The sequence below is a fragment of the Myxine glutinosa genome, chromosome 5 (genome assembly GCF_964187855.1).
Source record: "Myxine glutinosa chromosome 5, kmMyxGlut1.1, whole genome shotgun sequence".
NCBI lineage: Eukaryota > Metazoa > Chordata > Myxini > Myxiniformes > Myxinidae > Myxine > Myxine glutinosa.
The window spans coordinates 190417640-190431992 of NC_136265.1; the positions used below are offsets into that span (position 1 = coordinate 190417640).

The following is a 14353-nucleotide window of genomic DNA, read 5'->3' on the forward strand; positions in this document are numbered from 1 at the left end:
GCTCCTGCTTCACACCTAGCTCGTCTTCATGCTGTTGAAACCAAAGCTTTCAGAATCATTGGAATCTCCCGTGATGAAGCTGATTCTGAGGGCCTTTCACTCACTCACCGCAGGCAGGTAGGTGGTCTTTCTGTCTTCTACCGACTCCTCTCCGGCCTTGCTCCCCCTGCTCTGTCTGTGCTCTGTCCCCCGAATATTCCTACAGGTCGCACAAGATCTGCTAGTAACACTCTTCTGGTGAAACTGCCAAAATCAAGACTCTCTGCTCACCTTCACTCCTTCATTCCTCTTTTTTTCCCCTTCTGGAACAAACTCCCTCACTCCCTTCAATCCCACTCCTCCCTCCAGGTCTTTAAAACAGCTTTTCACCACCATCTCTTATCTTCCCCCATCCAAAACCTTGATCTCTTCTACCCCCGTTAATTCACCCCAACTCCACTTTTTAATTTTTTTTCTTTCTTGAAATACCAACTTTTTTCTTTCCTGGAAATTCCAGCGTGTCCATGTGTTTCATACTTTCGCCCCCCCCCCCCCCCGCCTTCCCCTGCCTCCTCCCCTCAAGCCCCCCCCCCCTCCCACAGATCTTCCGTTGTCCCTGTTCTCTGCTGTTGTGCTTGTGTGCTTCCCTCTCTCTCCCCATCTTGTCTCCCGCTCCCTTTTTTTGTATGTTTTGTGTGTCCGTTTGTTGTTGTTTTTTGTGATTGATGTTAGCTCTTACACGAGCCTCGATCTTGTATACAAAAAAAAAGGGTCTTGAAACATCTAAAAATGGTCGAAAGGTCAAAGGGGTCGAAAGGGTATTGAAAAATGTGAAGGTTGAAAGGCCTACGGAGTAGAAAGGAGTCGTACCGGTTCTAAAGGGTGTAATAGGGTCTTAGGGGTCTTCAAATTTCTTAGGGTTTTAAAGGGGCCTAAATGGTCTTCGGGGTTCTAATGGGTGTAATAGGGTCTATGGGGTCTTAAAGGGTCTTTTGGTTGTGAAGGGTTCTAAAGGGTCGTAAAAGGTCTTGGGGGGGAGGGGGGGGTTTTCTTACGGTATATCAGGGTCTACTGTAATTAATACACCTTCTCACGTTCTGTGAGGACAAACCAACAGACCTAAATGCAATAGCCTCTCATCTGGCGAAGGTAAAGAATAAATGGCAGTAATAATTTGGCATGTGTGGTAAATGTTCAAACTGCATGTTCAAAATGTGGTCCTGTTTAAGCAGACACAAGTGAGTCCCACAGGTGAGGAAAGGCAGCAAGCGTCCAGGTATATCAAGTGCAAGTTGTTCCACTTATTTAGTTTAAGGTGAATAGGTATTTCCGGTCTCAGGTGGCGAGGTCAGAGTCGTTCTCCATTTAGTATCGATTAGGCATTTCCGCTACATCACTGGACTGATGTATCGGCGACGGATCGTGTCTGCAGTCCGATAGGCCTCGGCCACCCTCAAATGATGCCTCAGATTTCCGTGTTCATTTCCCTCTCGATCGAACCTTTTATATATACAATGAAATTCTGTCCCGTTACATCCCCGTTTCTTTGTTTTGCTCCTCTCACTCGGGTTTTTGTTCCCAAATCTCCCACAGATTCCTCAGGATAAGTGGGAAGGAGATGCAGTTTTGACCTTCAAGCTCCGTGGTCAGCTGAAGGAACAATCGCTCCCTTTCTCTTTTGGGGAAGAGGAACGCACGTCTGGGTGAGTTCAACGGCGACATTTACTTGGAATATCAACAGTTGATTAGGAGGAAGATGAAGATGATGATGAGAGGGGGAGTTATTGTGATGCTAACATTTAATTGCAGGTGATTTTGCTTTGCTATGGAGTTTTAGATTACACGGGTTAACGAAATTTCTTTACATTCTGCTCATCCACATTTATTGTCCTGAAGGAATAGGTTCTGATTCTAGGATTGAAGTTGCCAGGCAGACAGGCATCCGCAGGGTAAAGCGGAAAAGGGCAGAATGCAATCTGTGTAAAAAGACGTGATGGATTAAAATTTTGTACACGAAGGCCACACTTGCAATAGGGCTTTGTCTTTTCCCCGGACAGAGTGGTAAGTTTTCCTGAATTTTGTATTGCATAACGATTTTTCCCTTCAAAAGGAACAGACTGGAAAACTGACACAACCAGAAATTAATGGAAATGTTAAATTGATTGTTCTGTTTATTTCGCCTGTAGCTGCGGAGTCTTTGTGGCGCCCATTGACATCATGCGAACCACCTTGGGGGTCATTATAATGCCCATGGTAATATAAGGTCACCTAATACCTGTACACGTCTATACAGGCATGAATTTTAAGCATAGGTGTAGTTTGACTTCTCTATTTGGTTGGGGGGATGGGGGGGGGGAGGAGGGGGGAGGGGGCAGCTTAATATTAGTATTGGGTAGCTCGGTCTGACTTCCAAAATTACCGTTTGTTGGTGTAGTTACAGTGTACGTGAAATCACAAATACAGTTTACATTCATTATTTGATCACACTTGTTATCTCACCTGGAACGAAGTTCAGGTGAGCTTATGCGATGGCGTGTTGTCTGTCCGTCCGTCCGTAAACACTTGAAACTTCTTCTCCGAAACCGCTGATGGGATTGCGACCAAACTGGGCACAAATGATATTTGTTGTGTTGTGACTAAAGTTTGTGTTCACAGCATTAAAAAAAAAATCGAGATCTAAGGGGGTTTACCGGAGGTCAAAGTGGATCCAGGTTTGACCCCTAAAATAGGTATTTGCTTTTTCCCCTGAAACTACACCCACGATTTCGATGAAACTTGACCACAACCTTCACCACCCATGATGTACCAAAGGTTTTTCCTGGCATTTACGAAATCGAGGTCTAAGGTGGTCTATGAGTGGAAAAATTGGGATCTGAAGATGTACACTGGGGGGGGGGGGGGGGGAGAGTGGGGGGGGGAGGGGAAGGGGAGGGGAAGGGGAGGGGAAGGGAGAGAAGGTTTTTCTCCACAAAATAGGTATTTTTTGTTTGTTTGTTTAAAGTCTTCTGATTATGTTAGTATGATTCTACATGCTGCCCTGTTTTCCAGCAACCATTGAATTAGGTTTAAAATACCTTTAGTCAGTGCAGTATACTTTTTATTCTACCAGGTGAGCACCAGGGGTATTGCCCCCTATGTTTGTTTTTTTGTTTCAGTCTAATTGTTTAACATGTTTACCATCTACCACCAATATTAACACAACAACAAATTATTGAATAAAAGAAGAAAAATCGAGGACTTTATGAATCATTTTTCCTGGTGTTACACATACATAAACATTGGCTTCTATGGTGTGTGTGTGTGTGTGTGTGTGTGTGTGTGTGTGTGTGTGTGTGTGTGTGTGTGTGTGTGTGTGTGTGTGTGTGTGTGTGTGTGTGTGTGTGTGTGTGTGTGTGTGTGTGTGTGTGTATATATATATATGTGTGTGTGTGTGTGTGTCGTACTATTTGTGTGTATTAATTACATACATCTATTAATTTATTACATACTATTGAAATGTTCCCTTTTAACTCTTTAGAATGCTGAGACATGAGACCCCTTTAATCTCTTTAATCTTGGAAGACCTTTTAACACCACTAAGATTCTTAAGACACTTAAAGACCCACAAAGTCCTTGAGGAGCTAAAAGATCCAATTGACACAAAAAGACCCCGAGGATCCAAAAGATCCAGTCGGCCCAAAAATCCCAGAAGACTCAAAAATCCCTGAGGACCCAAAAGGCCCAGATAACCCAAAAGACCACCCCCCCCCCACCCCCCCCCCCCCCCCACTCCCCTCTGAGTCGGGAAGGCAGGTCTGGTGCAATAGACCAACGGGCCCCAATGCTTCAGCAATTTCCATTGATTCTTTTGAGAATCGTCTCTCTAACACTGAAGCTACAGCATCCAAAACGGGTTGTACAACTACTGATGGCACCTGTTTGAGGTTAGGATACAGTCGCGGGTGTTTCATGTGTATTTGTTACCTCTTCTTCATGCTCTCTTTGACCCAAGGTTGTTAATCTAATTGGCAAAAAGGATGCAGCCAATCACATCACTCTATGCAAATACCTCGATATCTCCCGTAGCTGGGGGAAGAAATCCAGGCACTTGGGTTCCGTTTCGCTTCGTTACGTTTAAATACGGGATGTTTTTATCTTAATTGTAAACTACTGAAAAACAAATAAAGGAAGGGGAATTTCCCCCACCCTCCCCCTCCCCCCCCCCCCATGCCCCACCCAAAATCCACTGGTGATTTAAAGTTAGTATTGAGTTAGTATTTTGAACAAGGATAGCCTGGTGTTGGCTTAGCGGTTAGGGTGCCGGCTCGGGATCCTAGGATCCTGGGTTCGAATCCCCGTCGATCGCTGAATTAACGCCAGGGGGGTTGACTCAGCCTGTCATCCTTCCGAGGTCGGCAAATTGAGTACCTGTTCACTGGTAATTCCCCGTGTGTCGCAAGAGGCGACTTACAGGGTTTGTGGCAGGAAGAGCATCCGGCCATAAAACATTGCTTCAAAAAAGAGGACAACGGTGCCCAAAAAAGGCGAACCCCTGCTCTGCAGGGGAAAATGGCCTCTGAAGGTGTTTCTTTTCTATTGTGTAATATACTAACCCTAACATCAGAATTTCATGCAATATTTACAAGCCAGGTGATTGTAATCATGAAATGTTGTCTTCTGTCATACAGGTTAACTCTGCACCGCCTGGCTGCGCGCTCTTACCTCTCCGGCATCTTGTACCCCCAACCGGTTTCTGACGAGACCCAGAAAAAGGCTCTCTCTCTAAGCCTTGCTTCAGGAATCGTTTGTCGTTACACGGCGTTTGTCGGTACAAGTACAGATAATGCTGGGAAGGTCACTTCAGACATGCCATTGATTCGAATTCCACGAGTTTCCACAAATGAGGGGAGGAGGAATGCCTCTAGGTGATGAGTTGCTAACATACTGAGAACGTTTGTAATATTTTTGTTTATTTATATCTCAGCCAAACCGACATATCCAGTTATATCATAAGGTAATATTGTAGCAATATTACTGGAGAGTAAGTTGCAATGTGTACATCGCATGTGGATGGGTTTTGAACTTGTGCATTGTGGGAGAAAGGTTGGGGTGGGGGGAAAGTGGACGTAAAAATGTAACAATATTTGTGAATGTAATAAATAGATTTTATCTTCACCCACTTTAATGTAAGTTGATGTGAACAAAGAAAACATTTTGTGCATGAGTTGGGGTGAGGGCAGCGGGCGGCACAGCTCCCTCCAGGTAAATGTCCTTAATTTGTTTGGAATTGTGATGCTTCCATCGTCGAAAAAGATTGATTTGTGTTGATTGTTTTTATTTAAAATGTTAGTTTCCAACATTCTGCTCGGCGATTTCATTTAAGGCATTTAAGGGTTCATCATATGATGTCACATGGATGTGATAATCGTGAAGAGTTTAATCAACCTGTATAGATATGTGTGTGCAGATTACACGAATGTCAGAAAGGGAAGCATGACAGATTGTGTGGAAAGAAAAAAAAAAAAGTTGGAATTTAAAATTATTTCTTGTTCATATTTCTATCTTTACAGCGATTTGCAGCACCAGGTGAGAACACAACATATGATATTCTAACAAGTAACAGCACATATTTCTATGTAACAGCACAAATATGTAACAGCATATTTCTATGTAACAAGTAACAGCACAAGTAACCGTCATATTTCTATCTTTACAGCGATGTCTGTGATGTGTTCTAGTGGCTTTGCAGCACCAGGTGAGATCACAACATATGATATTCTAACAAGTAACAGCACATCTACCTTTAGTCATTCATTCTTTGATCTCATGTGTGTCTGTATAAAGCTTTTAATTTATTGATTATGGTGAGACAGAAATGATGAAAAAGCAACGCAACAATATTCCGGAAAAACATTTCCTGGAGATCAACAAGAGATTGTGTATTAATTTTCTCCCACCTGACATTTAATGCTTCCATCCATTGTTGGGTTAAAACGAGCAACAAGCGCATGATGGAATGTCCGAGATAGAAACCAAACGGATCTTCTTGTTATTCCAAACCAAACGGGATAGAAACCAAACTGGCCTTCTTGTTGTTATTCCACAGGTAAATATTACTACACAGCGTTGTTGTTATTCCACAGATAAATATTTGGTTCACGAGTTATCAAGTGACCACTATATTCGTCATGGGTGTCTGTGTGTCTGTCTGTCTGTCTGTCCGCAGCATAACTACCCGATGATATCATCCGATCTTGATGAAACTTGGGTGGGAGGTTGATATCATGATCTAGTTGTGTCCTGCCTGGAGTGGGCGTATTGCGCCCATTGTGGGCGGAGCGATGCCCGAAAAAGATGTCTTTTTAGGGGGTAATCGAGTTCAAGCTACATCTTCTCCGAGGGGTTTGGTGGAATCTGACAGGGGTTTCGGTATTTGGTTAGGCCAATGTCATGTGTCTAGCCCCACGGAGCTCAATTTTTCATTTTCACCCCAAGGTCAAGGTCACAAAGTCACGAAAATTAGAAAAGTCGATTTTTGATGGTTTTATTACATTGTTCGCTTCCTGATAGGGTGAAATGTCATACATGATCTTATATTATCACATACATCATGAAATACAAGTTTTCCAACAAATTTCAGAATCTTTGACCGTTGAAGGTCACAAAGGTCAAAGTTTCAAAGTTGTCGGAATCGAACCGAATTTTCGGTATTGTGTAGCTATCTAACCTCATAACTGATTATACATCATTTTCTATCTCATTTCAAGGTCAGTAAACTTCGTTTTTACATTTCCGGGCCTGGCCTGTCCGGGCCTGTTTCAGTTATAGTCCGTCCTTTGTCATTGAATACCGCTCACTCGTGAACCATCGTCGTCTCCTCACTTGTACTTTGTTAAAAAGGATAAATAAATGAAGACAAGTGTGAGTGCCATAGTTCCCCTTCCGTCTCATCTCGTTATTTCCTGCTCTGTATCAAAATTGTTTGCAAAATGTTTTTTGAAGCTGTTCTTTTTTTTTTTCTACTTTTTGTGTTTTCAATTTTAGCACATCCATGTGCAAGTCCACCTTCCGGATTTTCCTGCTTCAATGCTCGTAAGTTTGTCATTTGTATTTTCTTTTTTTTATTAAGATATAGACTCGTTCAAGAACGAGGAAATGGAGGGTAAAAGTCAATGGATAGTTGTCGGGGAATGAAGTAACCGGGAAAGAGAGGAGGAAACGCTCACCTGCACAAGGATTGGGTTAACGGGTCTTGTTTGTGTCATTATTTAATAACATTCAGTGTTCCCAACATCCTTCGATAACATTCCTTTAATCATTTATTCTGTGATCTCAAGTTGATCTGAACAAATATTTTAATTTATGAATAATTGTGAGAGAGGAATTATAAAAACAAAACCCAACAAAATACCTGGAAAACATTTGCACACACCTTTTAAACCAAAGGATCTCTAACGGCCGTGACCAAGACCTTTCGGCAAACATTCTACAGATGTGAACATCGCAATCTGGGTCATGTGAACAATTCTGATTCTGATGAACCATACTCTGTCACAGAGAGTCGGGGCTGCGGAAGCAGTTTCTTGCCAAGGATTGCACTGGGTGGTTTGCCGTTGCCTTCCCAACAGTATTAGGTGCACCGGAAAGTGATATATTTTTCAAAAAGCAATACGCAGCTTTGAAAAACGACATTACTTTCCGTACACCGAATATTTTGTGCAATCATTTGGAACTTCTTCAAGGTACTGCTGATAGCTCACCTCCGCTCACCTCAGTTTAACGTCCGTGACGGATGTTACACACATTGATGAATCACCGGATGACATTTTATATCTGGGTCGGGATTCAAACCCAGCCTCGATAGCTTTGAGGCGAGTGTGCATACCTTTAAACCAGTGGTTCCCAAACTGGGGGGGGGGGGGGGGGTGCGCCCCCCTTGAGGGGCACGAAATGGATACAATGGTGAGGGTGGCCATGTGAAAAAATATATACATTTAATGTCGGCTTAACTCGGCTTAAATATTCAAAAATTGATAAATTAAGCTGACTATTTATACGAACACCAACGTTCTCCACCTTGCAATAACCCATGACCTTCAAACACCGCACCAGCGTTCTTGCATGCTGCTTGCCAGTAAATAACACCACAACTCTTTCATTCCTCTTTTCTCCCACCTCTGGAACAAACTCCCTCACTCTCTTCAATCCCACTCCTCCCTCCAGGTCTTTAAAACAGCTGTTCACCACCATCTCTTATCTTCCTCCATCCAAAACCTTGATCTTTTCTACCCCCGTTAAAACACCCCAAATCCGCCTCTTTCAATCCCCAACTTCTTGACTGAAATTCCTAGTAGTGTTCATTTGTTTATACCGCCCCCCTCCCTCCCCCTTATCACTCCCCCCCCCCCCCCCACCACTTGTCCACCCCCCCCCCCCCCCCCCGCCCCGTTCCCCCAGCCCTCCACAGATCTACGGATGTCCCTGTTCTCTACTGTTATTGTGCTTCCCTCTCTCCCACTCTTGTCTCCCGCTCCCTTTATTATATGTTTCATGTGTCTGAATGAATGAATATATATGTGTCTATGTTTATGTTTTTGTGTTTTATGTGTTAGCTCTTACACGAGCCTCGACTTTGTATACAAAAACTAAAAAAACATATGGGCAATACCCCAAGTGCTCACCTGCGAGAATAAACAGTATACTACACTGACTAAAGGTATTTTAAACCAATTTAAATGGTTCCTAGAAGACAGGACAGCATGTAGAATCATACAAACATAATCTTAAGACTTTAAACAAAGGAAAAAAAAATACCTATTTTGGGGGGTACCCCAAAATGAAACGTGCCTCGTTGTAAATACGTCCATATGGGGAATAGGTGTTGTTAACGATGACATAATTGGTGCCATAATTATGACGTCCTCATTCGACATGGACAACGCTTAGTCTGATCAGTTTGAAATTTATTGATCATGATCTATGCAACAATTATATTGGAGAATATAAATTTATGATGTCATCGCTCACTTGGTCTGGCAGCCATATTGGATTTAAAAAAAAAAAGAAACGTTCAAAAACAGAAGAGTTGGCTCTCACCAAGTTGACTGCGCAGGGTAAGTATTCTATGAATACTATCTAATTCGATGTTTGCAGCTAAATTAGTGTAAGTCCAAACAAATTTCAACGAAATTGACATTTTCTGCATCTTCAATTCCACTGTTTCAAAGTCTATTTTAAAAGATTCACCGAATTTGCCTGTTTCTGGGATTTTTTTATTCTTTGAGAAGTGGGAAATTCTATCAAACCTTTTTGAAATAAAATCATGAAATGTTTAAACTTCCAAATGGTATTTTTGAGTGTACACGGCTCATTGTACAGAGAGAGACATGAAGTGGGTTTTTCCCAATGTTTATGAACAATTTTATGTTTGTTTGTTTCACCTCATTTGCTTTAAATCCGAATATTTCACATAATCAACCTCAAGGGTTCTCATTATCAATCAATTTTGGCTTATGTAATTCCGAGTTTGGCACGTTTGGTATTCTTCTTTGAGCACTAAACTCGTGATACTGCGGAGAACCCAGGTTCAAATATCGTGTTGTACTCATTTGTCCATTGATGCCTTATTTTCTTGTCTCGCATCATTTCTCGTTATTTCCCGTTCTGTATCGAAAGATTTTTAAAATGTTTTTTGAAGAAGATTACTTATTTCTACTTTTTTGTGCTTCCAATCAAATCCACCACCTTATTGTCTTCATTTTAGGACGTCGATTATCCAAAAAAACAGCCTGCAAGTCGAGTAAGTTTGTCATTTGTATTTTCTTTGTTACCCTGCGCTCACGAAGCGAAAAGCAGGGTTAGGCATTCAGGAGCGTACATGTGGCATACGTGCGTGCCTGTCTGCATTTTTAAAATTCGTTTTCTCAGCAACTGTTGGTCCTATTGACATGAAATTTTACCAGAGAAGTGCCTCTGCATGTACAATTTTTTATTCATAATTATGACTTCATAGGTCACATGGTACAGACGCCATCTTGGAAAAACGTTACACCTCTATATCTCTGAAACCACTCAATGGAAAAAATTGAAATGTGGCTCATTGTCAAGTACTCCCCATGGGGAATAAGATATGTTGATGATGATGTCATCTGTGCCTTCATTATGACGTCATAATTCGACAAGTACAACATTGGATCTGATCAGTATTAAAAAAAAATTCCACTGCAACTGTTAGTCTGACGGAAAGGAAATTTTCACCATAGGAGTGACTCCTGTCGAATTTTCTAATGATAATTATGTTGTCATAGATCACGTGGTACAGGCGCCATCTTGGAAAATAAATAAACTAGAAAAATGTGATGGTGTCGCCAATATGCCTCCGCATAGTCCCACAGTGGGTCGGTGCCCTCGTTCACAGTCCTAAAAATAAACAAGTTTGATTTTAATCCCTTCAGCTGTTTTCAAGTATCACATTTTTACCATGCATGACAGGTTTCACATCGATAGGTGAAGCGGTTTCAGAGAAGGGATTTTTTTTTAAATATCGGCTTTCAAGCTAATATGGCTGCCATGCCACATGACGTATGACCTTTGAAAATGTACACTCTGCATATGTATTGGTAGGGGATCACATTTGTGAAGTTTTATGTTGTTCGGAGAAGGTTCGTTTTTCTATCCAAGTTGGCTGCCAAACCATGTGACCGATGACATCATTTTCAAAATATGTGCAACAATGCTGTTAGTTGATATTTGTAAAATTACGCATCGATGGGGTGAGCGGTTTCAGAGATATAATTATTTGATATTTTTTCTTTCAATCCAATATGGCTGCCACACAATGTTTTTGTGATCATCTTTTAATCGCCATGCCGAGTCAATGACACACGTAAAGTTTTGAGTCAATCGATTTGGTGGTTTGGGAGAAGATGCTTTTTTCAGGTTTGAGGTTAAATCCAATATGGCTGCCAAACCATGTGACCTGTGATGTCATAAATTTTATATTTCAATACAAATGGGTCATAGATCATATGCATGCAATTTCAGATTTTTAGGATAAGGAATTCGATTAAAACGTTTTTGGCTGGTATACCACTTCACCTATGATGTCATCATCATCATGCTTTTGTTCCCCATTGGGAGTACTTAACAATGTGTGAAATTTCAAATTTTTCCATTCAGCAGTTTCTGAGAAATAATTTTTTAATTATTTGCTTTTAATCCAAGATGGCTGCCATACCACGTGACCTATGACGTCACAATTATCTTTAAAACATTCTGCATGGGTGTCACTCTTACCCTGAAAGTTTTGTCTCAATCGGACATATGGTTGCTGAGAAAAATGAGGTTTAGCCTGTACGGACTGACGTATGGACGAACAACCCGAAAACATAATGCCTTCGTCGGCGGAGGCATAAAATAAAACCTTGCACCTCTATATCTCCAAAACCGCTCCATGGAAAAATTTTATACGTGGCTCATTGTAAAGAACTCTGTATGGGGGGGGGGGGGGGGGTGGAAGTGTTGTCAAGGATGACGTCATTGGTGCTTTAATCATGACATCATAACTTGACAGGGACAATGCTTAGTCTGATTAGTTTGAAATTTATTTTGCATGATCCATGCAACAATTAAATTACAGAATTTAAATTTATGATGTCATCGCTCACGTGGTCTGGCAGCCATTTTGGATCAAAGGAAAAAAAAAACCTTCAAAAACAGAAGAGTTGGCTCGCACCAAGTTGACTGCACAAGGTAAGTATTCTTGGAATACCATCTAGTTTTATGAGTAAGATATATTGTGAGGAAATGGAGGGTAAAAGTCAATGAATAGTTGTAGGGGAATGAACTAACATGAAAAGAGAGGATGCAACACTAACCTGTACGAGGATTGGGTTGGATTGGGTTAACGGGGATAGTAAAGATTTGTGCGTAGGTAAGATCCTGGCACAAGATTGTGTTCTTCTGTCTTGAACCCGAAAGGTGAGAGTGGGATGAGCCTCAAGAAAGCGGTTCTACAAATGGTACAAGAAGAGGAATCAGAGTTGAGGCCCTTATTCAAGAGCGATTAACACTCATTTGATGTTTGCAGCTAAATTAGCACAAGTCCAAACAAATTTCAAATAAACTGACTTGTGCTGCATCTTAGATTCCATTGTTTCAAAATACATTTCAAAAGACACTGAATTTTCCAGTTTTGGGGATTTTTTAATCTTACAGAAGTGGGCAATTCAATCAAACCATTTTGCTCACCCTGACTTCGGGGGAATAAAATGTACAGAAATCTCAAAAAAAAATTCTCATACAAAGGCCTCTGCTTGTGGAAGAGCTCGGACACAGAACAGATGAGGATCCAACATAGTCGTGACCAAAAATATTGTCACCCTTGCACTTTTTTCAAATAATGCACCATTTCTTCCAGAAAATTGTTGAAATTAATAAAATGTTTTGGCATCCACATTTGTATTTCTTTGGTTTGCAGTGGAACAAAACAAAAAAAGCTGAAAAAACTACTAAATCCTAGCCTATTCCACACAGAAATCCTAAAATTGGCGGGACAATAGTATTGGCAGGTTTTTTTTTTTTTTTTTTTTTTTTTCACATACAACATCGAGGCTTATGTAAGAGCTCAAAGTTGTTACCTTTTAGAAAAAAAAACCTTTTAGAAGTTGTTAGAAATAGATTTCAAGCAGGTGATTCTCCTTTACTTTGGAATTCAACTCACCTAGGGTGAGTGGCAGGTTCCTGCAATATAAAAATCACTCGATCATCCACTTTGAACAGAGAAAAGGAGTCATTCTGCTGTTTTGTGTCACTGTGTGGATCGCAATGAGCATGGTGAAAAGAAATGAATGAATGATCGTGTTAAGGCCATTTTCCCCGCAAGAGCAGGGGTTAGCCTTGCGGGCCCATGACAATCATGGCTCCCTGTTTGAGGCAACGTTTTTATGGCCGGATGCCCTTCCTGACGCCAACCCTTAGTCACCTCTTACGATGCGCAGGGATACAGTGTACCTATTCTAAACCGGGGTACACACCGGGATCATTCATCCCAGCAAGCTGGTACTCAATTTGCCGACCTCGGAAGGATGACAGGCTGAGTCAACCCCCCTGGTGTTAATTTAGCGATCGACCGGGATTCAAACTCAGAATCCTAAGATCCCAAGCCTGCACCCTAACCGCTAAGCCAACACCAGGCTTAACCAGGCTAAGCCAACACCAGGTGAAAAGAAAGAAAACCAAAGAATTGTCTGAAGATGTCAGACACAAGATTGTAGCCAAGCATAGACAACCTCAAGTCTATCTCCAGAGACCTTGATGTTCCTGTGTCCACCGTACGCAATGTTATCAGGAAGTTTAAGGCCCATGGCACTGTAGCCAACCTCCTTGGATGTGGCCGCAAGAGAGAACTTGATCAAAGATTGCACAGAAGGATCGTTGGAATGGTGGAGAAAGAACCTCGATCAACTACCAAACAGATTCAAGCTGACCTTCAGACACAAGGTACGACAGTTTAAACTTGCACCATCCATCGCCAACTCAATAAAAGGGGGTTCTATGGTAGGACCCCACTGCTGAGAGAGAGACATAAGAAAACCTGACTGGAGTTTTCCAAAACACACCTGAACAAGCCAAAATCCTTCTGGGAGAATGTCCTGTGGACAGATGAGACCAAATTAGAGCTTTTTGGTGAAGCACATCATCTCTATATTTACAGAAAACAAAATGAAGCCTTCAAAGAAAAAAACACCTTCCCTATAGTCAAACATGGAGGAAATTCAGTGATGTTTTGGGGTTGCTGTGCTGCCTCTGGCACTGGGTACCTTGAATGTGTGCATGGCATCATGAAATCAGGAGATTACCAAGACATTTTGGAGCGCAATGTTCAACCTAGTGTCAGAAATCTGGGTCTCCGTCGAAGGTCATGGCTCTTGCAACAGGACAATGACCCCAAACACACTTCAAAAAGCACCAGGAATGGTTCAAGCCAAAACGCTGGACTGTTCTGAAGTGGCCAGCAATGAGTCCAGATGTATATCCCATTGAACGAACACCTGTGGGGAGAAGGCACCCTTCAAATCTGGGATAACTGGAGCAGTTTGAGAAGAAGAGTGGGTCAAACTGCCAGTAGAGAGGTGAAGGAAGCTAATTCATGGCTGTAGGAAGTGCTTGACTGCAGTTATTATGTCCAAAGGCTGTGTAATATTAAGTCTACCGTGTCAATAATTTTGTCAATGCCATTTCTTTTTATTTTCTGATTTAAAAGGATATATTAAGTTCTGAATCAAAAACAAAGGTTCTGTAATATTTACAGTGAAATAAAGAATTGTGGAGACCAAATAATTTTGTCAATTTCAACTTATTTTTAGAGAAAATTGTGAGTTATTTGAAAAAAGTG

General features: G+C 41.5%; 1 protein-coding gene and 1 long non-coding RNA gene across 12 annotated transcripts in view; one reads left to right on the top strand and one right to left on the bottom strand.

Annotated features, from left to right (window-relative positions):
• Positions 1 to 14353, top strand: part of LOC137426576 (von Willebrand factor A domain-containing protein 5A) — a 161095-nt gene that overhangs the window by 70452 nt on the left and 76290 nt on the right. For 8 of the 11 annotated variants that reach the window (XR_013623660.1, XR_013623658.1, XR_013623659.1 and 5 more), the window contains 5 exons: positions 1573 to 1682; positions 4647 to 4883; positions 5643 to 5713; positions 7003 to 7050; positions 9722 to 9757. Coding sequence is in view for 7 of the 11 variants with exons in the window: in XM_078779296.1 (XP_078635422.1) it covers positions 1573 to 1682; positions 4647 to 4883; positions 5643 to 5713; positions 7003 to 7050; positions 9722 to 9757 (502 nt within the window). In the remaining 4 variants the exon portion in view is untranslated. The remainder of the gene's footprint in view (positions 1 to 1572; positions 1683 to 4646; positions 4884 to 5642; positions 5714 to 7002; positions 7051 to 9721; positions 9758 to 14353) is intronic. The other 3 variants (XR_013623661.1, XM_078779297.1, XM_078779298.1) reach the window with 1 other exon arrangement.
• Positions 9930 to 14353, bottom strand: part of LOC144892443 (uncharacterized) — a 474675-nt gene continuing 470251 nt past the window's right edge. Inside the window, exon 2 of the long non-coding RNA XR_013623662.1 lies at positions 9930 to 14009. This is a non-coding gene — a long non-coding RNA (uncharacterized LOC144892443). The remainder of the gene's footprint in view (positions 14010 to 14353) is intronic.